General features: G+C 40.7%; 1 protein-coding gene across 3 annotated transcripts; it reads left to right on the top strand.

Moving 5' to 3' along the window:
• Nucleotides 1–1,016: 1,016 nt before the first annotated feature.
• parp4 (poly (ADP-ribose) polymerase family, member 4) lies at nucleotides 1,017–26,188 on the top strand. 3 transcript variants are annotated; one of them, XM_062401949.1, is made up of 36 exons: nucleotides 1,017–1,092; nucleotides 2,369–2,496; nucleotides 2,666–2,891; nucleotides 4,172–4,301; nucleotides 6,416–6,494; nucleotides 6,581–6,685; nucleotides 7,244–7,387; nucleotides 8,026–8,163; nucleotides 8,334–8,501; nucleotides 9,373–9,524; nucleotides 10,161–10,292; nucleotides 10,385–10,483; nucleotides 11,192–11,375; nucleotides 11,623–11,764; nucleotides 12,790–12,932; nucleotides 13,104–13,235; nucleotides 13,974–14,060; nucleotides 14,493–14,657; nucleotides 15,384–15,430; nucleotides 15,574–15,655; nucleotides 16,261–16,398; nucleotides 16,487–16,676; nucleotides 16,899–16,969; nucleotides 17,368–17,555; nucleotides 17,753–17,852; nucleotides 18,417–18,587; nucleotides 18,781–18,861; nucleotides 19,542–19,622; nucleotides 20,058–20,153; nucleotides 20,796–20,990; nucleotides 21,077–21,115; nucleotides 21,920–23,121; nucleotides 24,474–24,564; nucleotides 24,650–24,752; nucleotides 25,090–25,222; nucleotides 25,370–26,188. In XM_062401949.1, the coding sequence occupies exons 2-36, from the start codon at nucleotides 2,371–2,373 to the stop codon at nucleotides 25,584–25,586; spliced, it is 5,577 nt and encodes a 1,858-aa protein (XP_062257933.1). In that variant the 5' UTR covers nucleotides 1,017–1,092; nucleotides 2,369–2,370; the 3' UTR covers nucleotides 25,587–26,188. The 3 variants fall into 3 exon arrangements, with proteins under 3 accessions (XP_062257933.1, XP_062257934.1, XP_062257932.1); XM_062401950.1 differs by lacking the exon at nucleotides 1,017–1,092 and adding an exon at nucleotides 1,724–1,742 and having other exon boundaries at nucleotides 24,498–24,564; XM_062401948.1 differs by lacking the exon at nucleotides 1,017–1,092 and adding an exon at nucleotides 1,724–1,742.
• Nucleotides 26,189–27,107: the final 919 nt, after the last annotated feature.

Raw genomic sequence — 27,107 nt, 5'->3', positions numbered from 1 at the left:
CCCCAGCAGTTTGTTTCAGTGTGTATCTGCCCCTGAAGTCACTTCTCTGTGTGAGCGTCACCTGGGCCTCAACCAGGTTTAAACCCTGAGGTTATTGGTTCATTTACACCCATACAGAGGATTTACTGCAGTTGCTGAGCTGTGTCATCACCATTAATTATCCACAGTGATTAATGGAGCCTGCACATCACTATACTTTGGGTTTGTATTGCAGTTCAACAGTTCATCCAGAGGAAGGCAGCAGGGCCCTGTGGCTGCCTGAGGAATAGAGCAGGACATATTGAAACAGGAAGTCAACACCATAGATATGTATATATATATAAAGGCTAGATGTCTCATCCGCGTTTCTGGTGAACGGAGTCGAACGTCCGCACATGGCGGCCATCTTGCCACAGGCAGCAGCTCGCCCACCCATAACATTGTGTTGGCAGTGGTACATGTACTTTTTAAATAAATAAAAAAATAACATAATTATTCATAAGTATGCAGTGTCATACCTACATCTCTGACGTTTCTAACTAACCGAATGATTTAAAAATCGGTTGAGAATTTAGCAAGTTAAGGTTATTTAAAACCACTACAACCCAATGTTATGGGTGGGCTTGCTGCCTTTGGCATGTGCGGACGTTCGACTCCATTGGCCGAGACCTCTATACTTTATATATATATATGGTCAACACACCCACTCAGACTCTGTCAAGCTACAGTTGCTGATAGGAAAACAACAGAAAGCCTTTCAATTTCCTTTCAATGTAAAACCCTGGAAAAGACTGAAGGATTCTCAGTTGGAACAAAAAGTCAAAAGGAGGTTGAGTAAATAAGCAATATAATTTATGTATATACATACATATACATATATAAATATATATACAATATTGCTTCATTGATGCTTTATTGTTGTTTAATCCTCCTACAAAAGTGATACACAAACGTGAGCAGCTTTTATTTTGAAATGAGACAGGAAGTTGTGTAATATTCGCTCACACATGCGCATAGAAGTGACGGATGTTTATTTCCTGTGTTCCATGTCCTCAACTTTCTGACAGAAGCTGAGAAGACAAGAGGAGTCAGAGGAGCAGCTGCACATTTACAGTGAGAGTAAACCTCAGTATCTTTGTTTATACGCAGACGTTGGATGACGCTGCTTCACTTTCACTTTATATTGTTGCAGAAATGATTCTGATGGTTCCGTCTTTATTTGTCTTTTTAGTTAACTGCAGTGCAATAGACAGTCATGTTAAGTGGAACCTGTTTCTTTCTGTTGTGGAAGATTTGTGTGCAGTTTCACTTCCGCATCTGTGTGTGCGTGGGTGGGTGTGTGCATAGGCTGTGTGTGTGCGTGTGCGCGCGTGTGTGTGTGTCAGTGCGTCAGTGCGTAATATATATATATATATATATATATATATAAAATCCAGTCAGTTAGGGACGAAAGCTGATTCAGGGTCATACGTTAAGATAGTTTGAAAGGGCTATTTACATCTCTCTGGGACTTAATTTGAGGTATTGGTACCTCTAAGATGATTTATCCGTGGTTTAATGTCGAAAAAATTGCTGCAATGTGTATTTCCATGTCCACTCTGCTGCCTCTTTCTGGAGCTGCAGACAGAACAGGGTGTTTTCCTGCCTCTTTAATTATTTATGACCCCCCCCCCCCTCTGATTGGGTTCGGAGGCTGGACTGGTAGCGGCCGGGTGGGGCTGAGTGAAGAGTATGATTCCATGACGACATCATACGGAGAGGAAGTACGAAGAGACTGTTTTCATACTTATAGGGTACCTACTGACCCCCTTCAAGTAATTCCGGATAGATAAGAACATTCATTTTACACAATATTGGCCCTTTAAGTTAAGGGTTTAGGGAAGTAGTTGTTATGTATGTCATGTGAGTGTATGTAAAGTCCCCAGACTGGACCTATGTTGATTGGGGTTAGGGTGAGTGTCAGGTATGAATTGGTTAAGATGAGGGATAAGGTTCTGGTTAGGTTGTCCTCAATGAATGGAGAAATTAATAATAATAGTAATGTAATGAAAATCCTGACAATAAAAGAATAGCTCTCAATAGAGTGTACTTGATCCAGATTCTTATTTTGATCTGCCCTAAATTGCACACTCATATATATCAAACCCCAAAAACAAGTTATTTTTGTGAAAGAACTCAAAAATGTGTTTGTCCCTGACGCATAACACATCCTTGTACCAGGTGTCGTGATAATCTGTACTTTAGTTTTTGCGTAATCTTGCTAGCAGACAAACAAATGCAGACAATAAAATATCCTCCTTGGTGACGGTGATTCAAACCACCATGCTATTCCCAAACAGAGCAGTACGTTCTGATGACTGATTACTTCACGTGTGTTATATCCTTGCAGACATGGCTGTGTTTGAGAACTCCTCGGTGCTCTTGGACCTGAAGAATTTGTCCTACAAAGAGAAGAAAAAACTGAAGTCGGCAGTGACGGAGAACGGTGGCAACATTTCCTTTGTGGTCAATAAACAGGTCGGTGGATGAGATCATGACACCAGACTAGACTGTAGTTTACTAAAAATGTAATATTATTATTTTCCAATAGAAGATTCAGTTTAGATCCACCGCCCTCTAGAAGCAAAGCATGCTCACGGAAATGTTGGTTGACAGAAAGCACGTCTTCCTCTGGTGTTTCCCACAGTGCACTCTGATAGTGACCAGTGACGTGTCCAACCTGAGCTCCAACAGGCTGCGGAGCATCCAGAAGCACCAGACGCCCGTGGTCGAGGTGGACTACGTGTACAGATGTCTGCACAGTGGAGCTCTTCTGCCTGTGGAGGAATTCAAACTGGATACTTCTCCTCCTGCTGCCTTCTCACCTCCTCTTCCTCTCTCCTCACTGAAGACTGCTCCCTTCTCATCTCCCGGTATTTTATTTTATAAGTTGTAATTGTTTCCCTTTATAAATGTTGGTATTCATATTTTACAAACACAATATATACACTTGAAACCATCGACTGAAGTTGAACGACCACTCGTGTTCCCAAAAATGAGGTGAAAACATCTCATGTGCCACCTTAATATAGGCCCCCTCCTCCATGGTAGCAGATTGGACATGGAACAAACTTAAAAAAATAAATTTATTAAAGATGGTTTCTGACATTTTTGGTAATTCTTATCAAACTGATGGAATTCTTCTGGTTTTAATTCGGTGATATCATAAACTGTTTGAGGGCTCACGCAGAAAGGGCACTACCTAATGTTCATGCGTTGTGACGTCAAGTGTGTAAACAAACCGAAAGGCAACAATATATATTTATATATATATATATCACATTACAAGTACCTGCTTTCTAAGTTCCTGAGTGTAGCGTGTTCCCTAATGCAACAATCAACAACATCATTATGGCTGGTTCTTGGTCATAGCCTCTTAACAAATCAATTTGAAATAATTCCTTCACCGCTGATGCTGATGCTGATGCTTATGCTTATGTTGATGCTGATGCTGATGCTGATGCTGATGAAAAAGTAAAGTAAACATCCTTGATAACTGTTCTTAGGTACAGTAACAAAGTAAATGTACTCTGTTACATCACACCACTGCTCCTTATACCAAATACACAATATATGCTGTATCTGTTTATATGTCACACTTCTTTTAAAATGTACAGACTCTGCAGTATCTGTTTATGCAATCGTGGGTGGAGGGCTGTAAAATCCTTCACGGTGTACAAGTTGTACTGTCTCAACCAGTTGCACAAACCAGATCCAAACCAGCTCTTCAGCTGATTCTAGCACAGTGACTCACAATCACACAGTCAGACAATGCCTTTATTTGGACATTGGACAGAAACAAGTCATGAGTGTCTTTACTTATTGAATCTTGCTCAATAGTTCCCCCCTCCTACTTCTGTTTCCTCATTGACGCATTGTAAACACTCAGTCAGCCGGTTTCACAGGTCAAATAAAGGTTGGGTTAGCTTATCAGCTGTGTGCAGCACTGTGGTTCCTCCACATGCAGATTTACCTGAGTGCTAATTCAAACCTGCAGCAGTGTTGTGTGATAAGCCTATTGTGAAGTGCGTTATTAGCAAATCCGTCACATCATTCACAAAGTGTGTGTTTTCAGGTTCAAATGCAGATCCTGCAGAGTATTTGAGGTTAAATGAGTAACTGTGTCTGTTGTGCTTCATACTGTTCATCCCAGTGTCCAGAGCATCAGTGATCACAGCGGCTGTTGAGCTTCCTAAAGGTCAAGCGAAGCCTTTGGACTCTGTCGGTCACACTCCGTGCTCAAAGACTCCAGGGAGAAGCGGAAACATCCTGGACAAGTTCAGGTGTGTTAAACGATCATGAGCTCTTCAACATCAGAGATTAGGGACACAATGACGCACAATAAAAACATACAAATTCATTTTACAGACGATAACTCCTCCCTCTTATCCCCAAAAAGCATTTCTTAGATATTTTTAGTTTTTAAGGTTTCCCTCAAGTGATATTTGCTGTGATATTTATATGTATGTTATCTTGTTATTTGATTTCGTTTGATTTATAGGTACACTGCTCACTGAGAAGTATATTTGAACACCATTACTGTGTTTCAACACAATAATGGTCTTAATTATCACATTTCTTCCTACATCTATATAAATTTGGAATTTCATGGGTGGAACATGGCTCATAACGGAACATAGTGTTTCAAACCTAGGCCAAGAAATTCCAGACGAAACTAGTTAATTTTACATACATACAGTGCCTTGCATAAGTATTTCACCCCCCTTGGACTTTTCCCCATTATGTACTGTTACTAACTGGAATTCAAATAGACTTAAATAAACTTTTTCCCATTTGATCAACACAACATGCATAGTACTTTGGAGGTGCAAAATATATTTTATTGTGACACAAACAATAATGAGAACAAAAAGTTGTCGTCTGTTATGTGCATAAGTATTCACCCCCCTGACTCAATACTTGGTAGAACCTCCTTTCGCTGCAATTACAGCTGCAAGTCTTTTGGTGTATGTTTCTACCAGCTTTGCACATCTAGAGATGGAAATGTTTGTCCATTCTTCTTGGCAAAAAAGCTGAAGCTCAGTCAGATTGGATGGCGACTGTCTGTGAACCTCAATTTTCAAGTCTTGCCTTAGATTCTCAATTGGATTTAGTTCTGTGCCTTGGCTGGACCATTTTAAGACATGAACAAGCTTTGATCCAAACCATTCCTTTGTAGCTCTGGCTGTATGTTTAGGGTCATTGTCCAGCTGGAAGAACCTCCGCCCCAGTCTCAAATCTTTTGCAGACTGCATCAGATTTTCTTCAAGGATTTCCCTGTATTTAGCTCCATCCATCTTACCCTCAGTTCTGACCAGTTTGCCTGTAGCTGTTGAAGAGAAGCATCCCCACAGCATAATGCTACCACCACCATGTTTCACTGTTTGGATGGTGTGCTCAGGGCGATGGGCAGTGTTAGGATTCCGCCACACATAGCGTTTTGCATTGAGGCCAAAAAGTTCAATTTTGGTCTCATCTGACCAGAGCACCTTCTTCCACAAGCTGGCTGTGACTCCCACGTGGCAAACTCCAAATGGGATTTAAAGGCCAGATTTGTGGAGCAGACTACTAATAGTTGTCCTGTAGACAGATTCTCCCACCTCAGCTGTGGATCTCTGCTGCTCCTCCAGAGTAACAATGAGCCTCTTGGTTGCTCCTCTGATAAATGTTCTCCTTGTCCGGCTTTTCAGTTTGGGTGGACGGCCTTGTCTTGGTAGGTTTGCGGTTGTGCCATATTCTTTCCATTTTCTGATGATGGATTTTATGGTGCTCCGTGAGATGTTCAAAGCTCTGGATATTTGTTTATAACCTAACCCTGCTTCATACTTCTCCACAACTTTATCCCTGACCTGTTTGGTGAGCTCCTTGGTCTTCATGATGCTGTTTGTTCAGAAATGATCTCCAACAAACTCTCAGTCCGTCACAGAACAGGTGTATTTATACTGAGATTAAATTGCAGACATGTGGACCCTATTTACTAAGTATGTGACTTGCAAATGTGACTTGTGAAGGCAATTGGTCGCACCAGATTGTTTTTAGGGGTTTCACAGTAAAGTGGGTGAATACATATGCACTCAACACTTTTCAGATTTTTATTTGTAAATAATTTTGAAATCCATTTAATATTTTCCCCCACTTCCAAATGATGGACTATTTTGTTTTGGTCCATTACATAAAATCACGATGAAATAAATGTTAATCTGTGGTTATACCATGACAAAATGTAGAAAAGTACAAGGGGGGTGAATACTTATGCAAGGCACTGTAATAGTGTTAAATTTCAGTGTCATCCATTTAAAGATGCATTTATAGAATATCCACTGCTCACACCTTTCAGCAGAAAACAGTTTTCCCATGTAACTGACCTTTGCACTTTTTTCAATATTACATTTCACAGAATTTACACTGAAACTGATTCTGATCTTCCATCGTTTCCGAAAGATTTTCAAGTGGCAAAATATTCAATCTTTGAAAAGGTAAAGCTGCTTTTTAAGATATCCACCACTGCTGCTATCATGTCGCCATAATTACTTTTACTAACAAGATATATGTTCCTCTCTAGATAAACAGAAACACTTTGTGTGTGCTGGAGCTGCAGAGTTTTAAAGGAGAGAAAGGACGACAGTACTGTGTGGTCCGGTGCTTGAAGAGTGATGTAGAAGCAAAGGTATGAAGTCTCCTGTATGTCACTTGTTCTGCATGTTAGGTCACAGATGTCCCTAGTCAGCAATTTAGCAATGTAATGAATGTGAGCTTAATATAGAAAACAGAGTCATTAGAGTCACCTCTGCACACATCTGTTATATCACTGTTCAGCAGTTTTACTCCTTCTCTGAGCTTCATCTTTACGTAAATGTCTTTTAAGCTTGTTTTAATAATTGTTTCCTTTGACATATAAGCCATTGGTATGAATTTTATACATTAAATTTCACTCATGATTCTGTGCTTCTGTTATTTGTTCATTCTGTTCATACCAGTTTTCACTTCGACTTAAAGATGAACTAATATAGATTGAAACAACACTGGTTAGTTAAAAAAGTTAAAAATTCATGTTTGCCAGAAAGTCCCCTTTATCAGTTTAGAAAATCTTCAGAGACAAAGTCTATTTTAAGTCCCATCAGAGGGACAAGTGCTTAAAATGTGCGACTCATGTTTCTACTCAAGTAGGAGAAAAAGTTGCATGTTGGAGAAGCATAAAACAACAAGCCTGTCTTTGTGCTAACAGAAGGAGCTGGTGTTTCTGGCCACATCTGAGGACGCTGTAGACGTGTACCAGGCGCTGAGAGAGACCTCGCAGGCTGCTGGTCTGCAGCTGAGACGCAGCATCCCTCCACAGTCCCTGGGCCTGGCTTCCTTCCCACTGCAACAGGTTCAGCACACTCACTGCACAGTTACATAGTTAGCTTAGAGTCTTATCCCAAGCAAGAACAATAAAGCGATCATGAGAAGGGCTGCTGCTCCCTGGTTTGATGGAAATGGTCACACACACACTTCACAACCAAGCAGACAAGTACAGCAGTAGGAAACAACACATAATGGAAGTGCAATCTGAAACCTGTGAAGCTGTTCATATCGTGGCCACAAAGAAATCTAAGTATGGTCACTGAGAGGAGTGAAAATACTTTTGGGTCATTATGATGGCTTTGTTTTGTATCTTAGTGCTGCATTGTACTGTTTACATTTTTGTATTAACCTATAATCATGTGTATTCTTGCTTCTTGCATCATGGCTTTGTTGTGCAGTTAGATTAGATAGTATGCGTTATAAAGCAAATTAATTATCTATAGATATCTGTAATTATTAAAGATATTTCATTTCTTGTTCCGTTTAGCTATCTGGCTCATTTACAGTATTTTGCCTTTCGATCAATGGCACTGTCTCTATCAAATACATTAATGCATTATATAAATCTAACTGTAGCAGGTGCCACTTGTGATCAGGTCTGAGCAGGGTCTGTGATGCAATGAGCCGACCATTTGATTTAGATGTGACTTGTTTGACTAACAGCTGCTGCTGGAGGAGAAACTGAACACAGGGTGTGTGTCGCGGGAGGTGGGCGTCTTTGTGGAGCTGCTGTGGACTGAAGCCCTTGGTCAACTCAACCTCCTCCTCAGCGTTCCAATCCGCAAGCTCAGCCTCAATGACGTAAGGTTTTCTGGACTGTTCTGTCAAACTGAATTAGGTGTCGGACCCCTGAAATTCAGCGTTTTGTTTACAGAAAAGACTGTTGAAATAAACTAATCGATGCCTTGTGTTTGTGTTTGTGTGGGTGTGTGTATGTGTATGTGTGTGTGTGTGTGTGTGTGTGTGTGTAGGTGAGCAGGGCGGAGGGCTTGTTGCTTCAGGCCCAGAGGAAGCTGAAGGAGGGAAATGTTACTGAGACAGAGATTATCATGGCAGAGTTCAACAATCTGCTGCCACACAGGATGCCAGTTTTACTACAGGACACCAAGATCATCTCTCAGAAACTGGACCTCTGTCAGGTAACATTGACCAAACACACATGCACAACTCATGGAGAGTCACAAAGACAGGCACACACGGACACAGAGAGACAAACAGTATTTTATTTGCATATCAAAGACCATAAAGAAAGATCTTGCACTTCTTGAGTCGCGGTGTCGAGGTCTCATGGAAACACACGCTCGACCCATCATGACGATTTAACCCTGTTTTTCAACATCAAATAACCAAACTTATCATGATCGTGACCATAAGAACTAAAATGAGAAAATCTAAAACTCTCTTTCAGAAAAACTAGTTGACATGTGCTTCCATTATTTGATTTGGTCCATGTCCCATCCTTCCATGTGGAGGCAGTGGAGTTCATGATCTAAACTGCACACAGCCACCAGGGGGCAATCTTTATACAATATGTGATGCAGATAGCAGTTTTGTCTAAAAGGAGGTTTTTAATCTTTGGTGCTTTCACACACCAAAGACATTAATTTTTAGGCCAGTATTCTCTCACAATGCACTGCCCAAAGGTACATGCATCGGTGGGCCAAACTGTATTATTCCCTCTTAGTAAAACACACTCGATGATGTGTCTGATATATATGTAACATGTTCTTTACATGCATTGCATGGTTAATTAAATAACTTAATACTTTGACATATAATATCAACATATTTAACCCAAGAAAACAAAAAAAATATAAAGTCCCATATGGAAATTGATGTATTTTTAACCATAATAACCACAAACAAAGTTGAAATTTTTCTGTCAAACTGATGTAATATTAAGCAATTTTGACCCAAAAGTATACATCATTTTCTCACGTCCATAAACTCGGCTCACCTCTCGTGCATATTGAGGCTGGAGTGAACGCAACTGTTTCTTTTTTTGTCCAGTTAATTCGAGATGTACTGAACGTGAGTGAGATGTCTCTGAGAGGCCCCGCCCCCTCCAGTCTGGGGAAGTACCGCGCTCTGAGGTGCAGCATTGAGACCGTTCCCCCCGGCAGCTCGGACTTTCAGGCCGTGACATCTGTGCTACGGGGCAGGTAGCGTACAACACACACATCTGTTCACAAAGCAATCTGCAGATGTAAGATAAAAGCATCGAAGGAGCGATGCTCACCCTGTCTGTCCACCTTACATACCCCCAACAAGGCCACTGCTTACATTAAAAAAAATGCTATTTAATATCATACAATTTTATCATAAATTATTTTTCTTGATCTGTACATAGTAAGGCCCATGTTATGTCCTTACTCTCTATAGAATGGAGCTAATTTATTATTAGTGCAATGGATACAAATCTCACAGTTCAGATCATTTTTTGAAGAACCAGAAAAAAAAGGGAGACAACGCATATTTTGCTCATTATTTATTAATTAACTTTTGCAACACTCCAGCTGTTGCAAATGCAAGTATTGAATATCATTTGTTGAATTGAAATGCAATATGACCAATTGTGACGAAAAGATAATACTAAAGCTCATAATAACATTAGAGATCTCTCATTCAATGTTTTGCTGCTTTGATTTCTTGTAGAGCTGCAGCGCTATTTGCCATAAAGTTGTAACTGTCCACGCAGGCTGTCAGACCTCACATTATCAGTCAGGTCCATCCTTGCAGTTTTTGATCGGTTAATGTGTGGAGCGTCTCACTTTCCATGTTTCCACTCGTGCTCTCAGCAATCTGCAGATTCAGCGGATTCTGCGAGTCGGCCGCGGGGTGGAGCTTCAGTCATTTAAGAACGAGCTTGGGAACGTTCAGATGCTTCTTCACTCATCCAGCCCCAGTAACTTTGTAGGAATCCTGTCTCGGTAAGATCCACACATATATATCTAAATAACAAATACTGTATTTGATCAACTTTTATTTTGTAGCTCAACATTTTTCCGCTTGTTTTTTTAAGTGGTCTGCTGTTGCCTCATGCTGGAGTGGAGCATCATGGGATAGAGAGAACAGACCTCGGTAATCTGGGCAGTGGAATCTACTTCACTGACGCCGTCAGGTTAGTAGATAATCTGAAACTGACGTGGTTTATTCCAAAGATGTGTTCATAAAGATGCCATAAAGAAGTGGAGCCAAATGATCTGGTTCGCCCCCTGGTGGCTAGAGGCGTGGACATTTTCCTATTCTTAGATGCATCACTGTGCAGACGTAGATGACTCTGCATCGATGCAGAGACAGAATATAATCGTCTCTTGTTTCAGTTCATTGTTTAAGCGATTTCCTGCTGCTGAATAATTATTAGCGCTGCATCAAGACTCGGTCAAACGGACATTGAGGCCCAATCCCATTTCACCCCTTTTCCCTTGCCCTCTGTTTTGCGCATGTATTCCTGTGTATGGGTAGACTGCCCCAATACTTGTAGGGAGGGATTGGTAGGGCCAAGTGTTAGAGCTATACAGCCCTAGAAACAGGGAATTTTCAGACCCAAACTTCAAACCGATGGGTGCAAGAATTTCCCAGAATGCCTTGCAAATCACCGGTAAGCCAGAAATGGAGCAATTTCTACATTAATACAGATACAAAAATTACAAAAATTAAGACATTTTTTGTTGTATTAATGTAGTATTGCTTCAATGTGTTATAGAGATTGAAAATTCTCCTTAAAAAAAAAGCATGCAAGGTGCACACCTCTGCTGGTGGCTGGCTGCAGTAAAGGTCATAAACGAAGTAAACCTGTGTTCCTCAGTCTTCTGTTCTCTGTCCACAGCACCGCTTTGAAATACTCCAGGCCCAGTGTGTCAGACGGGACTCGGCTGCTGTTGGTGTGTGATGTGGCGCTGGGAAGTTGCAGGCACGTGCACAAGAGAGACGTCACACTGACCAAAGCCCCCGAGGGTCACCACAGTGTGCACGGAGTCCGCTGCACCCCTAACACTCGCTCTGAGTTTGAGGTGTGTGTTTGTGTGTGTGTGTGTGTGTGTGTGTGTGTGAGTGTGTGTGTGTGTGTGTGTGCGTGTGTGTGTGTTTGTGTGTGTGTGCGTGCGTGCGTGCGTGCGTTGTTAAACTAATAATCATTTAATCATGATATTACCTTTGGTTGTTTGGTTTGTGAACACAAAGTTGTGTTCTGTATGTGGAAGATGTCTAGGTTGAAATAACGATATATATTTTTATATCATAATCCCGACTGTGCTCTAGGATGACGAGTACGTGGTGTACAGTCCTGATCAAGTGAAACTGAAGTACGTGGTTCAGTTCAGCATCATGGGAGAAGAGCTGAGGGAGTTCAGTCCTGCTGTCGACACTTCGACTGAGCCATGTTCGCCTCCGTCTCTCCAAGGTGAGACCAAAACACCTGGGAAGTATATCAGAGTACAGGGATGGCACTTTATTCATTCGAATTTGTCTTTTTATAGAAACAACATACATGATCAAGGATAAAAGTATATTTTTGATCCCCGAGGTGCAATGAGTTGTACAACCAGCAGTAATCATGTGAGGTCAATGCACATAAATAAGAATATGTAGATCGACATTTATAAGGCAGATTGCAGCAGAGATAAATAAATCTATTCCAGCATTTTTGTGGACTTTGTCTTCAGCCAAACAGTGACAACAGAAACTCACTAAACAGTGGGTGGCTAGAATCATCTAGGAGTGTTCGGACCGTCCTTACATCTCAACCTTGTGCAGATGATGAAGGTCGTTGAGGGTCCTGCTAGTAATGTACACACATTACAATACCCTGTACTCTCAATGACATGGTTTGTTGTTGTCCATTCGGCTAAACCCCATTTATCAAGAAGGCCTTCGGTGACTTACTTCAAATTTTGGCGTAAATGTTCACTTGGAATCACGGATTCTAACTGGTTTTAATTGTGCAGTTAAAGGTGAAACGCCACCAATCAGACCTTTTGAACATGATGTCCAAAGTCTGCCTTGAGGGAATTTCCTCCAATAATGACCTGTTGCCCCAAAGATAGATTAATTAATTATTACAAACCTTTTCTCTGTAGCATCCATATAAAGAAGGTTACAAAGTACCTGACAAAACCCATAAGAATAAAACAACACAGAACAAAACAAAACAAGAAAGAAATAATAAGAAAGATAACTTTAAAAGAAAGTATATGAACCAGGCTTTTCTGTCAATATACAAAATATGATAATGGATTTATCTAAACCAGGATCAGATTTCATCGGTCAAAGTTCACGATGACCTCATGAATCTGGAAAAAAAAAGTCACTGAACTGACTGGTGGGCCCATACAACTGCAGGATGTTAATTCTATTAATAGAATTTTGACAGTTTTGTGTATGTGTGTGTGTGTCTGTGTGTGTATCTGTGTGTCTGTGTGTGCGCAGTGCTCAGTTCAAAGGACGTTGCGATAGAGGACGTTAAAAACCCTCTGGATGAAGTAAGGGCCGGACTGTTGGACAGCTCTGGTCAGCAGCTCCCCCTGCAGTCTGTCCATGTGAAGTGCAAACTGATGGATCTGCTCTCTCAGGTGAAAAATAACAATTTTACTTTGTTTCTTTTCCTCTTTTTTTTTGCTCTAGGTTGAATGATCCGATGATTTGATTCAACCTCCTTGAATGCATCAGAGTCATAGATAACAAGTATTGCTGCTTGCTGAGTTTATGGCCTCACATCCCAATTCTCTTCTTTCCTCTTATAGGTCATCATTTTCCAAGAATATACCAACAACAGCTCCGAGTCAATCGAGGCCAAGTTTGTTTTCCCATTGGATGATTCTGCAGCTGTATGTGGATTTGAGGCTTTTATAAATGGGAAACACGTCGTGGGAAAGGTAAAGTGTATTTACTGACTGCTTTATAAACCTCAGGACTTGTAACTATGTTTCTTTATGATTTTATTTCATGATATAATTGACTATTTTACATTTGACTGTTGATTTCTTTGTTTCTCGTTCAAATGAAAATCAGATCAGAAAATTTGGCATTGGGAGATGGCATACATTTTATCACATCAGAGGTTCAGTATAAAAGTGATGCATTAGCTAATTTTCAGAGTGTTGGTCAAAGATAAAAAATCTAGGGTGCGGTGACCTCACAAGGGACATTTTAACCTCCTGAATGCGATATCTCAGAATCCCCTCGAGGGAATATCCTCAAATTTACTTGAAGTTTCACTTAGACTCAAGGATTACCTGATTGGAAGATGGGGAGGTGAAACCCTTTTATGTCTTGTGAATGTGTTATCTGAAGAACACCTGTAAAGAATCTTTTAAAATGTGGATGTGGTGGTCATAGGTCAAGGTTAAAAAAATGATGTTTTTGGCCTCTTGAACTTGATATCTCAAGATTTTCTCGATTTCGTCTGCTTTGCTTTTATACATTTTGCGCCTGATGTGATGACAGGTAACGTTTCTGGTCGACTGCTCAGTGGTTGCACTCATTTCTTAGTAGTCATCAAGTAGTCATCGTATTATGCCCTGCAGCAAACCTCACCTTCACCCACCAGAACACAAAGGACTAAGGATTATTATCAAACCCAATTTAATATTGTTTTTGTTTCTGTTTCTCAGGTGAAGGAGAAAGAGACGGCTCGTCAGGAGTACAAACAGGCTATTGAGAAAGGCCATGGAGCATATCTCATGGATCAGGACGCACCTGTATGTCTACCCCATAGCCTGCAAATAAGGATGGATGGCACGATTTTACTTACTCCAGCTGTTTAAAAATAAAGCCTTAATATCCTGCATACAGATCCAGCCATCTTGTTTCAGATCTCCAGTATCTAGCGATAAACTTGTTTGACCATTCGCGAGTCAGTCTCAGATGAGTAGCATCAAATGACAAACAAACTTAATAGAAACATTAAAAAAAAATTTAACTTGGACTTCTTAGTTTGGTCCATCTGCTAACATTGAGGAGGCAGGGATTATGACCTATACCAAAGCAAGCCATGAGGGGGCGATCCATGTTTTGGCTCTTTCAGGGGGAGCTGTTGTGTCGTCCATCTTTATTATCCACCCTCGTCACATATCATCAGTTCTAAATCTTTTCACGCTGGTTCTGATGTAAATGTACTTTACTCTCTGCAGGACGTGTTCACCATCAGTGTGGGCAATCTTCCAGCCGGAGCCAGTGTCCTCATCAAAGTTACCTTTGTGTCTGAGCTGATCGTCAGGGACGGGAGTATTCTCTTCTCTCTTCCCGGGAGTGTGGCTCCATGGCAGGAGAGCGCAGCACTCAACCAGACCACGCAGGTAAGGAGAGCCTGGATCTCATGAAACCTCAAAAGCTAAACGTCCATATGGAAGCTAAGAAGAGTAAATTGTACTTTCTTCTTTATTCTCCTTGTTTTATTTGTTGTATACAAATAATTTACAAATACATAATTTGTTGTATACAAATAAAACAAGGATTAAACTGTGGTCAAATGTTGCTGCTTTAGTCGATAAATGATTGATTATTATGAGCTAGAGATCGTATCGGGATGACCTGATTATAATTTGGAGGTCAAAGGTCAAGTCCTCTTTAGAATCTTTGCAAATATGGAACAAATTTTTTATTAAGACCCACAGATGAATTGATTCGATTGTGGTGGTCAAAGGTCAAGGTGGCCTCATATGAGCCTTTAGAAATGTAAACGTATATGAAGATTGAGAATGCAGGGGTTGTTAGAGTCAAACAACCACAGGGAAGTGATTCTACTTTTATAAAACTTCACATTTATATTAATCAAGAAGTGAAGTGATGCCTTTTGATATTTTGTTTTTTTCGGGGATATGTCATTTCCTGTTGCTGCATTTGTCTGGCGCATATCCATTGTGGTTAATAACAATAATCACCATATAGTATTATATTGAAATATATTAAATTGTTTAAGGGAAGTGAACAATTCCGGATTTCTTGTATGCAAAGGGCTTAAAAATAAAACAACTGTCAATGTTCTTATCTGTGTTTTTTCTGTGTTTTCCATCACTCGACAGGTCACTCTGGAGAAAGTGTGTGTGACTGATGAGTCAGCAAATACAAGGTTTGTTTGTGTTACGTTTTGGGGATATTTCATACAGTTATTTGTGGATAAAACTTCTGAATAGATGTTTTGTCCTGTAGTTTCCTTCCTTATATATTTCTTTCATAATGTACATAAGACCATGTGCTTTTTGCTTCTTTCAGAGAGTTCTCCCTGGACATGTCAGTCGAGATGCCCAATGAAATCAGCAGCTTGGAGTGTATCACTCACAAAGTCAAGGTTAAGGTAAATCGGATGTTTCATATTCTGTTTTCTGAGTGTTAGTTATTTCCTCTTTCAGGAACCCACATATGTGTGGGTTACTTCTTTTCAAAAGAAATCAAGGTCATATTGTCTAGGAAAAAGTTTGAAATTGTGATATTGTACCTGTCGTACAGTCTGCCTGCGGTAAAACAATTATTTAATAAAAGGTATTTTGTAAGTGTCGACCTCATATTCAAGTGAATGAATTGATAATAATGAAAGATTGAGAGATCTACCAGCAGAAAAAATCAATAGTAGAAATTATTGTGCAACTTAACATGTTGAAATACAAAAGATCTGCTCAATAAATTAATCAAAAACAGTAATAATAACTTAATTTATGTAGAACCTTTCAAACGGCTGTTACAAAGTGTAACATGAAGAAAGGAAATGAAAGGAAAAAACAAAACAACAAAATATGATTATTCAACACTTAAAATCAACAAAAAGGGATATAAAACATAAAACTTCTAAATGTATTAGTAAAAGATAAGTCATATATATTTTTTAACTGAACTGTTTGCTACTGCTATATTTAAACATACTTGTGCGTGTGTGTGTGTGTGTGTGTGTGTGTGTTCCCACAGAGAACTGACTGTAAGGCAGTAGTGGCCGTGCTGCCAGGACAGGTGATGGGTCCGGAGGGTTTCCAGTTGTCAGTCAGTCTGTCCGAGGTCCACCTGCCAAGGATGTGGGTGGAGGAACACCCTGACAAGGACAGTCAGGTTTGTCTGTCTGTCTATCTGTCTATCTGTATATCTGTCTGTCACTATTCTAATATCTAACCTCAACCTATCGCCGTCTCTCCTCTAGGCGTGCATGTTGGTTTTCTATCCTGACTTCGATGTCAGTTCCATATCAGAATCCGATGAAGTCGTCCTGATGCTGGACACATCTGAGTCCATGAACGGAGAGTCTCTCCGCATTGCTCAGAGAATCGCCCTCCAGGTCCTCAGAGCCCTCGGCAGCAACATCAGACTCAACGTTGTTTTATTTGGCTCAGGTCAGTTTTTCTGCATCTGAAGTTTTTATCTATATTGTGATAAAACTTTAAAAAGTACAAGTTTGACAAGATAAGACGAAGTAAAAGTGTCTCAGTGTTAAAGAGGAAGCTTAACTCAAATATAATAGACTATGAATGGTATGAACTTGGAAAAAATATACCTGTTCAGTTTCTCTTAAAATTCAGCCAGTCGTCATTTTCCTGACCAACAATGATTTTCAGATCACAATGAAGTGTTTCTGACAGCGCAGCCGCTCACTAAGACTCGTCTGACAGCAGAGAGCTTCATCAAGGTGAGCTGTGATTGGCAGATTACACTATTTTTCTCAGCCTCAACATGGACGCCAATGTTTATAAAGAATATAAGGAATACTGAGTAGAATTGACAAAAAGCAGGAATATATTTGTATTAGATCTAAATTAGGGATGCTTTGATTTTTTCCCTGGTTATTTTGTAATGCCTGATGCGGACTTAACTTAAACTGATTATTAAAATCATGGTAGAACACAGACATTTTAAATATTTTTATTCATTAAGACACATACACAATCCAGTCGAGACGCAGGACAACACACTTTTTATTTGAATCATTATGGTCATTCCAGAAACTGACTCCAGACACCACCTGCATTTTCAGCTGGTAAATGGTAAAGAAATTCCCAATATCTCCTCTCCGCTTCCCACTATCAGAACGTCTCTCCAGTGGGCGGCAGCACTGAGCTTTGGCGGCCCCTGAGGGCCCTCAGCCTGCTGCCTCCGTCCCGTGGCATCAGGAACCTGCTGCTGCTGTCAGATGGCCACATCCAGAACGCGGAGTTCACCCTGAAGCTGCTCCGAGACAACATGCACCACAGCCGCCTCTTCACCTGCGGCATCAGGTCTGAGTGGGGTCGAGGGGTCAAAGGTCAAGGGGGGGCGGATATATAGACATCTGTGAAAGGTGATGGAAAAATAATGATAGAATGAAAGGCAAACATAACTTCCTTGGCATAGGTAAAGACTGTCCTTATCGAAGTACTAGAGCGTGTGTGTGCTTGTTTGTTTTTATTCAGTATGTTCATCTATATCGTTTCAGCCCAACAGCCAATAAGCATATGCTAAGAGCTCTGGCCCAGGCAGGGGGCGGAGCCTACGAGTTCTTTGACACAAAAGTCAAACACAACTGGTCAGAGAAGGTGAGACGAGGACCAAAGGAGTATGTGGAGCTTAAAACCTGAACGCTGCTCCACCATGTTTAGTTCCGGCTCTGGGGACAGAGAGTCGACCCGTCACACACAATGGTTTATCATCCTTCAACAGATAAGGAATATATTTAGGCTCAGTGCTTTTTAAACCAACTGCAGGATATTGAAGACAATTATAAGACAGATGAAGAATAGGAGTAAAAGTCGAAGAACTGGAATCATATGATCCATTTTCATTGTGTTAGTGAGGATTCGAGCAGCAGTGTTCTGACTCAGCTGCAGCTGTCGATTGTTAATCTTTTTTTAGAGAGACCTTTAAACTCACCATTACAGTCATCAAGTTTTTCCAAGATCCCTTATTTCTCTTTTTCTGTGAAAATGCATTCATGCACACATAGACACTGTTCACACATGCAGCCTTATCTCAGGGGATATTTTAAAAGTCCATACAGCAAGACTCAAAATCTGATCCCAGTGCATGTCTACTGTTACAAGCCATTAAATGTAGCAGCGTTCGTCTTGCAGAATATGAAACGTCCTCTGTTCTGGCGGCAGGTGGCACGTCAGGTGAAGCGTATTGCAGCACCTGGCTGCACTTCAGTGTCTGTGAAGTGGCAGCAGTTCAACCCGACTGCGCCCACTCCTGTGCAAGCGCCTAAACAGCTCCATGCATTGTTCAACGACTGTCACACCCTGGTTTACGGCTTTGTGCCACACTGCACTCAGGTACGTGATATTTTAACAGCACAAGGCTGCAAACTGAATCTCAGTTTATTCATTTGGTCAATAAAATGATAAAAACTAATGAAAATCAATGGGTTTATTTAGCCAATTATGCACAATAGGTTTTTGCAAATTCTTATATGTACAACAAACCTATGAACCAGCAAATGACTGAAATGATCATTATTATATAAAGGCCACCCTCCACGGGAACCTCAGTGGTCAGGAGCTCGAAACCATGGTGTCGACGAGTGAGCTGCAGAAGACAAAAGGCACAGTAAGTCCACATACACACTGTTTATAAAGATGGACGGTGTGACAGCTCCCAGAAAGTTGATACAAATCATAGGTCATAAACATGGACCAAATTAAAAAGATAAAGTAAACATTAAATACATTCTTCTCAAATATGGTTTCTGTCATTTAAGGTTGTTCTTATCACAGTACTGTTCATACAAGTGTTTTTTCCAGTAAGGTTGTTTTTGATTAGTTATTTGATGCAACAAAATGGGCCTGAAACATCATGATTGACAGACGAGACAGACCCACGATTGGTCCAGTGTGTGTAGCATCAGGACCTTGATACTGTGGCTCCACACAACGGTCACCTCTGCAACGACTCTTGGTCCAAATGATGTTAAAAGTCGTTGGAACCTATTTCAGGGATATTTTGCTTATATTCTTATTATTGTGCAACAGGAGGAAGCGGAGATGCGTCGTCCATCTTTACTCCATGATTCACACACATTCAGTTTCAACATTCTCAATAGGACCTGCTTGAGCTAAACCAGTACCAACAAAAGCAACACAACTCCTTTAAATGTCCCGCAAAACAGGTTCAACCCCGTGTTTGGGTAGAAGAGAAAGACCCCAACTCAATGTACAGATACTGATATAGTGTTGTCACCATGGAGATGAAGAGTGATGATTACGTCGTGTATTAATGTTTGTGTTCAGTTTCTTCACAAGCTCACAGCAAGAGCCCTCATCAGGGATTATGAAGATGGAAGCCTGGATACAGACCAGGCTGAACATGAGGTGAGTGTGTGCTTGCATGCATGAACTTGTATTAATATCTTTTGAGGAAACTTTGGCCTCTCTTTTTAAGCTGAATAATTATGTGAATTTCTTACACTTCATAAACCTCAGTCCCCTAAACCTTCTTTCATTGAGATCCATACTTTTTTAACTGAGAAAGTGTTTTCTCAAAATATGACAAGGCCAAGATTCGTGGTCATCCATCCAGTAGTTTCTGCTAAATAACAAACCATGAGATTCAGATGAAAAATGGCGGAGGGGATGAGTGTCCTCACTAAAGTGGAAGTTCAAAAATGTGTGTGTGTGTGTGTGTGTGTGTGTGTGTGTGTGTGTGTGTGTGTGTGTGCGTGCGTGTGGTGCGTGCATGCGTGCGTTGATGTCTATGCGTGTGTGTGTGTCGTCCAGTCTAACTTCGACATGTTGTTTTTTTACCAGGGGAAGAAAGCGGAGTTGAAGTCCTTCATTGTCGAGTTAAGCAAAGAGTTCTCCATCTTGTCTCAGTTCACCAGCTTTGTGGCTATTGAGGAGAGGGTTTGTGCCACTTTCAGCCTTTTTCACATTATTATTAATCATCTCTAATAATCGTCTAGAACGACAACATCCTAGCCAGTGACCCAGATTCCTGCACGGGTCCATTTCTGCAAACCTGCACCCATAAAGTTCCGTCCAGACCCAACCTGGGACCCATAATTATCTCCAAGTCCAATCTGGACCATCCCGGACCCGTTTACATATGTCACCTGACCCAACGTGATGAAACACACATACTACATTCACACTCACTGACATCAAACTGGTTCTGGCCTCTTCCCATTTTGGTATCGTTCAGTTCTTAGAAAAATAAGGCAGCAACTGTGTGTGTTAGTCATTTGAGCGAAGGTGGAGCTGTCAAACGTGCTTTCATTGGTTTAGTATAAGCAGATGTAGACGTTAAAAATACTAAGGAACATTTTTGAATGTCTGATTTCTCAACCAAAGGCAAACATTTGTGCCCATGAATTTACACAAACATATTGTTTGACTATTACACAGATTTTTCCCCTCGAGTACCCGACCCGGTGCAGGACTCTGTCCCCCTACCCACTCACACTTCACGTCCTGGGTCTAAAGGTTTTGTCACATCATTGTTTTTTTATCACCCAGCTAACCACAACTCCTCAACCCTGTTTTCAGGACCCTGCAAAACTGGAGGAGGGTTTCACAGACATCCCCAAGTTGATTGCAGAGGAGGATGTGGACTTCCTGCCCTACATCACCTGGAATATTCCTCAGGATAGTGAAGATGATGATAGTGAAGATGGATCACTGAGCTGTGAAATGCAAGCAGGGCTTTATGATAAGCCTTTTTGGGGTTCCACATTTTATGAGGTAATCTCACACTGTGTATAGTTTAATCAGAGGGGAAGGGCAGATTTACTTATGATTTACTAATTCTGCATTTTTCTCTGTTATAGGACGAGTCAGATCTTGTTTCAGAAGGAGACATGCGCACGGTAACAAGCTCCATCTTTCCTGAGATTTTCCAAATGTTTTTTGCCTTCATGCATAAACTTCTAAACCTAAGCATGCGGTAATGCTCTGGAGTCTAGTTCAGAATTATAGTAACTTCTCCTATTATTGTTTGTCTGCAGAGCTTTATCAGCCTATGGTGCGACAGTGAAGCTAGAAAACGTAGAAGATTTTAAAGCCCCTGTTTTTCATAAAATGAAACAGATTTTTATTTGTTATTCTTCACGTGTGTGGCTTATATATATTAGTTTTAATGAAATGACTTAACTGGTGTGACAGTCGGCTTCTTCAGAGTTCTGTTAATCATCTGACACAATATTCAGACCCAAGTTTGGAACATTTCAAAATAGAAACTCTGTAATTCAGCTCAATAAAAAGCAATCCAGCAATCAAATGATGAATTACTTTTACTATGTTAAAAATGCTAAAAGTGTTTCTAATATTAATTCTATGAAGGTTGCTGCCATGACAGAGATCAGCACCCACGACACCCAATAATGTCTGTGTCGGTCTGATATGGTAAAATCAATAATCATATTATAAAAATTATTTATTAGCCAATCTGAGCCGTGTTTTGACCCAGTCCAGGAGCAAGATCATTGTAGAAACTCCTTAGAAGTCAGTGACGTCAGGAAAGATTACCGAGCGTTTAGTATTATGGTGGTGTGTCTGAATTACAATCAGCTTATGGTCGTGTGTGAAAGCAAGAGGTTTCAAGTTTAGTTTTTTCATTTGATTGCAAAAGCGAGGCCCTGACTTCTTCTTGGTTTTCCACATTTCTTTTGTAGGATTCCTGCAGCTCTGATCGTTATGTACCAATGATGTTACGCTCCAAAATAGAGAAGGAGATTCCTTTTGATATTGATTATCTATCAATGGATGATGTGGAACATACTCCTCCTTGTGGATCTGTTGGCCGGCTTTCGTCATCTGCCCAAATCCCAATTCAAGCTTTTGCGATCTCGACTCAAGCCTTTCCGATGCCTCCGCCTCCACCTCCACCCTTTGCCCTAACCTCAATTCAAGCCTCTCCGATGCCTCCGCCTCCACCTCCACCTTTTAACCTAACCTCAATTCAAGCCTCTCTGATGCCTCCGCCTCCACCTCCACGTATTGCCAAACCCTCGTGTCAAGCCTCTCCGATGCCTCCGCCTCCACCTTTTGCCCTTACCTCAATTCAAGCCTCTCCGTTGCCACCGCCTCCACCTCCACCTTTTGCCCTAACCTCAATTAAAGCCTTTAAGACATGTAGTGCTCAACGAGGCACACGTGCCCAACCCGAAATTCAAGCCTCTCCGGTGCCCCCGCCTCCACCTCTACCTTTTGCCCTAACCTCAATTAAAGCCTTTAAGACATGTAGTGCTCAACGAGGCACACGTGCCCAACCCCAAATTCAAGCCTCTCCGGTGCCCCCGCCTCCACCTCTACCTTTTGCCCTAACCTCAATTGGAGCCTTTTCGATAGCAGGGGCTCTACCAACTACATCTGCCCAAACCCAAATTCAAGCCTCTCTGGTGCCCCTGCCTCCACCTCCACCTTTTAGGGCTGATGAGACCTCCCGAACTGTTTTTGCTGAAGGCAACGTTTTTTCTCGAAGGGTGGGTGGAATACCTAGGGGAAGACAACCTAACAATAGTTTTAGGTCTCTTTTTCATACTTTGAGTCCAACATCTAGATCTTTGTCCAAAACCTACGGCAGCATTTCTCCTCCCGTTGCTGCATCCGACTCGAGTAGCTCATCGGATGATTCGGCCATGTCTTCTGAAGAAACAGAACCACTTCCGAAAAAGAGAGGAGTTCCATCTTTAATCCAAGCATTGAAGCAGCCGCTCAGTGCAGTGGGCAAAGCACGCACTAGCATGTGCGGTTCTTTTTCGATGGATGTCCCTGAATCATTGGTCCGAAGGAAACCTGTATCGCTTGATATATCATGTCTCCCTTCAGATGGAGACGATGTACCTAAGAGACACAGGAGGGCAGTTTGCCACGGGTGAGTCCTGAAAGAATGTTTTTTATAGATATGCTTTAATATAGAGAACACTTATGATTGGTCCTGTACAAATCGATGGAATGCTTTGAATATATCATACCTTTTACATTTATGTATTATTTACGTAATTTTATTTTTTGTAAATAATGCATTGTTCTTGATGGAGAGATCCAAGTGAATATCTGGATCTAGTGGATTTGAATTTGGTTTTGTGAGGGGTTGGGATGATTTCAGCAACCGTACAGTAACAAACCTGTAACTGCTAATATTCACGTTTATGAAATCCATTTTTCGACGACTTTTGCTACGTGCATTCATTCGCTCTACTAGTCGAAGGCACGAGAAGAGGAAATGTCACAGTTAGAAGGAAATAATAAAATGGATGATGAATGAATTCCATTTAGCTGCTTCCATGTCAGGGTCCTGGTATTAAACATGCTGGTCTAATCGAACCAATCGATTATAATCAATTATAAAAATTGTTGGCAAGTTATATCATCGATTAGTCGGCTCGGTTAAAATACGAACACAGTGGCAACGTCTCCTGAGGTGGGGCAGTGAACCAGCCAATCCCGTGCCTTGTGTCTCTCACGTTGCGACAGCATATCCTCTCAGGAGTTAATGTTTGAAAATATATATCATCATTCTAAATATTCAAAACGATATATCTTTGATTCAGATTTAAATACTCAAAACTCTAATTTTCAACAAATGTAATTACATAGTGAGATTGAAACTATTTTTTTAATTAATGTCTGTTTTTTTCATAAATCTACAATTCAGTAGAATAATATTATAATATACTCAAATCTTTCATTCTAGTGTCCGATAAACAATTTAATTTTGACTAGTCACAAACAACAGACTACTTCAAATCTATTTTTTTGGCCTCTTGAATTTAGATGAATTTAAGACATCTTGAACTTGGATTTTGACAAGTCAGAATTAAATTGTAGTTATCTGAAACTGGAATTAGAGTCATTATTAATTCAGCAATATCTGTAATACATGGAAAAGCAACATTGTACAAGAAGGTTAAAATGTAGCTTTAAGAATCGAAAAAAATAAGCGACAGATTAATCAATTATCAAATTGAGTCGTTAGTCTCAGCCCGAAACGGGACACTTAGCCTGGACTGAGACATCTTTAATTGCCCCAGTAAGACCTGTGCTTTACCTGCTGTGACATGACATCTCTCCTGTCCAATGTGAACTGGCCTATAGGTGCACAGGTGTTCCTCATTATTATTTGTGTTTAAGAGAGAAAGAGAACGTCAACATGAGCGTGTGCCTGCGTTTCTGGATGTGTTCAAATTCCGATGACTGTCAGATGAGTGTGATCGCTCACTCCAGGTTCTGCTGTGATCGTTGTTTCAGGAAAATGTCAATACATCCTGATCCAATGATGCTCAGATGGGATAAGATCTTCAAGATGCAACATTCGGTAATATTTTTTTATAGTTTATCGGTTCTGCTCGAATGTTGTCAGCATACATATGAAACCAAACTGAGGTATTTGTGTGTTGCAGGAGGGCTACTGGGAGTTGACCAAAGAACTGGGTGAAAACTTTAATGTAGATGTCGACTCCTTTGTCAACGTGTTCCTGAAAAACAAAGGCATCTGCTCTCTGGGTGAGAACAAACCTGTTTTTAAATCAGATCTGATGAGGCTGTGGACAGAAACGTTGTATTGATTCCTTGTATGTTCTGAACATGTTAAGAAATTGACAATAAAGCTACTTTAACTTTAACTTTAAACATCTACACCACAAATTGTTAATGTACTCAGGTTCGTTGTGACAGCAAGCAAAACGATAGTTAAATTACAAAAATGTCATGTTGGTCTGACGACTGCATTCAACTTCAGTTTCAGCTTCATCACTTTGACAGAGGACTCGGTTATCACAGGGGTTCAACAGGGCTAATGGAATTCATTTGGCACCACTTGAATGATTTGTGTGTGATGCAGGTGTGAGGGCCCACGCAGATATCCTGAGGCTGGTGGCAACTCTTCTGGTTCTGCAGATGATGAGGGAGGAGAAGCTGGAGGAAGGCAAACTGCTCCGCACCCTCTTCTGTCTGGATGACTCCGCTCAGTCCAGGTCCGTGCACAACAACACAAAGACTGTGACATTTATGACTTTTTGCAAATTTGTTGAAACACAGCAAGCTTGCTTTTTTTAATTCAACTTATTAAGCTCGAAGCCTCTTTTTGTAGCTAACATTTTAATACTTTTTCGGGTCCGTAGGCCACAGCGTTGGGACGAGGTGAGGAAGGCAGTGGAGTGGGTTTGCTGGGCTGACAAACAGTACCCATGCATCTACAGCCGCCTGGAGTTTGGTTGGAGCTGGGAGTCGTCCACCCGTCAGCTGCTGGGCTATGAAAGGCTGCCCCCCTTCTCACCACTCAACGGTTTTATCCAGCCGACACCCTGGGGCGGTAACAGGAAGCTTGTTCATTACTGATGAGTTCTCTGTATTTCCCAGAGACACCCACCCCCTCCAGTCACTAGACAGTGGAGTTTTTTAACGGGTGGGAAATCGTAAGGGGCTGTTAAACAAAACCCAACCTTTTCTTTCTCAAACTTTATAATCTCATTAATGTGCTCCTCCAGTAAGATTTGTAAGGTGTGGCTCATCAACATGACTTAATTTACTTTCAATATAAGATTGTATTATTTTTTGTCATTATTATTGACAGGGCCGTGTTTATTTTCATGATGGACTCAAGTTTCCATGTAAAAAATATACATCACAATCTGTTCTAACTTTTTTCTCACCTTCACTTCAGTAATGACTTCATTCACATCAGTATCCACACTCACTGTGTGCTGCTATGAATACTACTCTATTGTGATTTTAAGTTCTGATTTGTCTGTTTTTCCATATGCAGAAATACATAATGTTTGATTCCAGAATTGTTCTTTTCAGTTCTACAATCTACAAATTCCATTTGCTTGAAATATCCATGATTTGCAAAACGTAAATTTGAGGCTGTAAAATTTGCTGTTCTCTCACTTCACCGGGTTCTCTCCTCAGCTCAATAAAGTTGTGTAAACTCTAAAGTATTTACAGCATTAAATGTATTTTCTTAATTTTGACATATCAAAATGACATTTAAAAACAATAGACCTGATATTTGCACAAAGCAGAAAAAACACAACCACTAAATCTGCAGGCAGTTTTCAGTCCGACAGATCTTGAGCCCCGCAAATACGCAAACTTGAAAATAGAAAAACTCGAAATGACGTTGTTCATCAGTCCAAACTTTACTTTGTTTTCTCACAATAAAGTTAATGTGAGAGACATTAGAAGAGGTAGCAGTAACAATAACAACAATCATAATAATAATGACTTGGATTTATATAGATTCTGATTGAAAAGAAGAAGAAAACGTATTTAATCGATGGGTGAGTTAATCAGAGACTAACAACTACAACACTGTCCTTTTTTAGACGATGACTTGTTGATGAAGATCAATGATGGTGACTCGGAGTTCAGGCGATTTTACACGTGGCTGTTGCCAGTGAAGGACACATAGCTGCAGTGCAGATCAACCTGGCACCAACGACCTGAGTCAGTCCACTTCCTTTTTAGACAATAACACATAGAGAAGAACCAATTAGAACCATATCAATGTATAGATTTATTTCCTGATATACATACATATATATAAGGGAATCACATACCATCCATGAGGTTGTAGATGAGGCAGTAGTGGTTTGATGTTGGAATTGTAGTATTTGAGGTGGAACTGGCCTGTGTCGTGATGAAAAGAAGCGTTAAATCGGCGTTCCAAATGTTTGATACACATTCACATATGTTATGCTTTATCATGTGCTGCGACGTTGATCGTACCATAAATTGGCAGGAAGAGGGGGTGGCTGGGGTGACGGGGGTGGAAGCGTTGAAGAAGTTGAAGTTGATTGTGCTGGTTTCGTTGGTGATTAGGGACGTGTGCTTGACAGCAAGTTCTTTGGACGAGTA

This window comes from Platichthys flesus, chromosome 13 (assembly GCF_949316205.1).
Source record: "Platichthys flesus chromosome 13, fPlaFle2.1, whole genome shotgun sequence".
Classification (NCBI taxonomy): Eukaryota; Metazoa; Chordata; class Actinopteri; order Pleuronectiformes; family Pleuronectidae; genus Platichthys; species Platichthys flesus.
Note: the sequence above shows the minus strand (reverse complement) of the source record. Positions and strands in the feature narration are given on the sequence as shown.

What these genes read in the sequence shown, in the direction of transcription:
- parp4 (XM_062401949.1), top strand. Translation starts at nt 2,371, where the DNA reads ATGGCTGTGTTTGAGAACTCCTCGGTGCTCTTGGACCTGAAGAATTTG. An exon ending in CAGCAGAGAGCTTCATCAAG is followed by an intron (nt 16,970 to 17,367) that starts GTGAGCTGTGAT and finishes TCCCACTATCAG; the next exon opens with AACGTCTCTCCAGTGGGCGG. An exon ending in TTGTGGCTATTGAGGAGAGG is followed by an intron (nt 20,154 to 20,795) that starts GTTTGTGCCACT and finishes CCCTGTTTTCAG; the next exon opens with GACCCTGCAAAACTGGAGGA.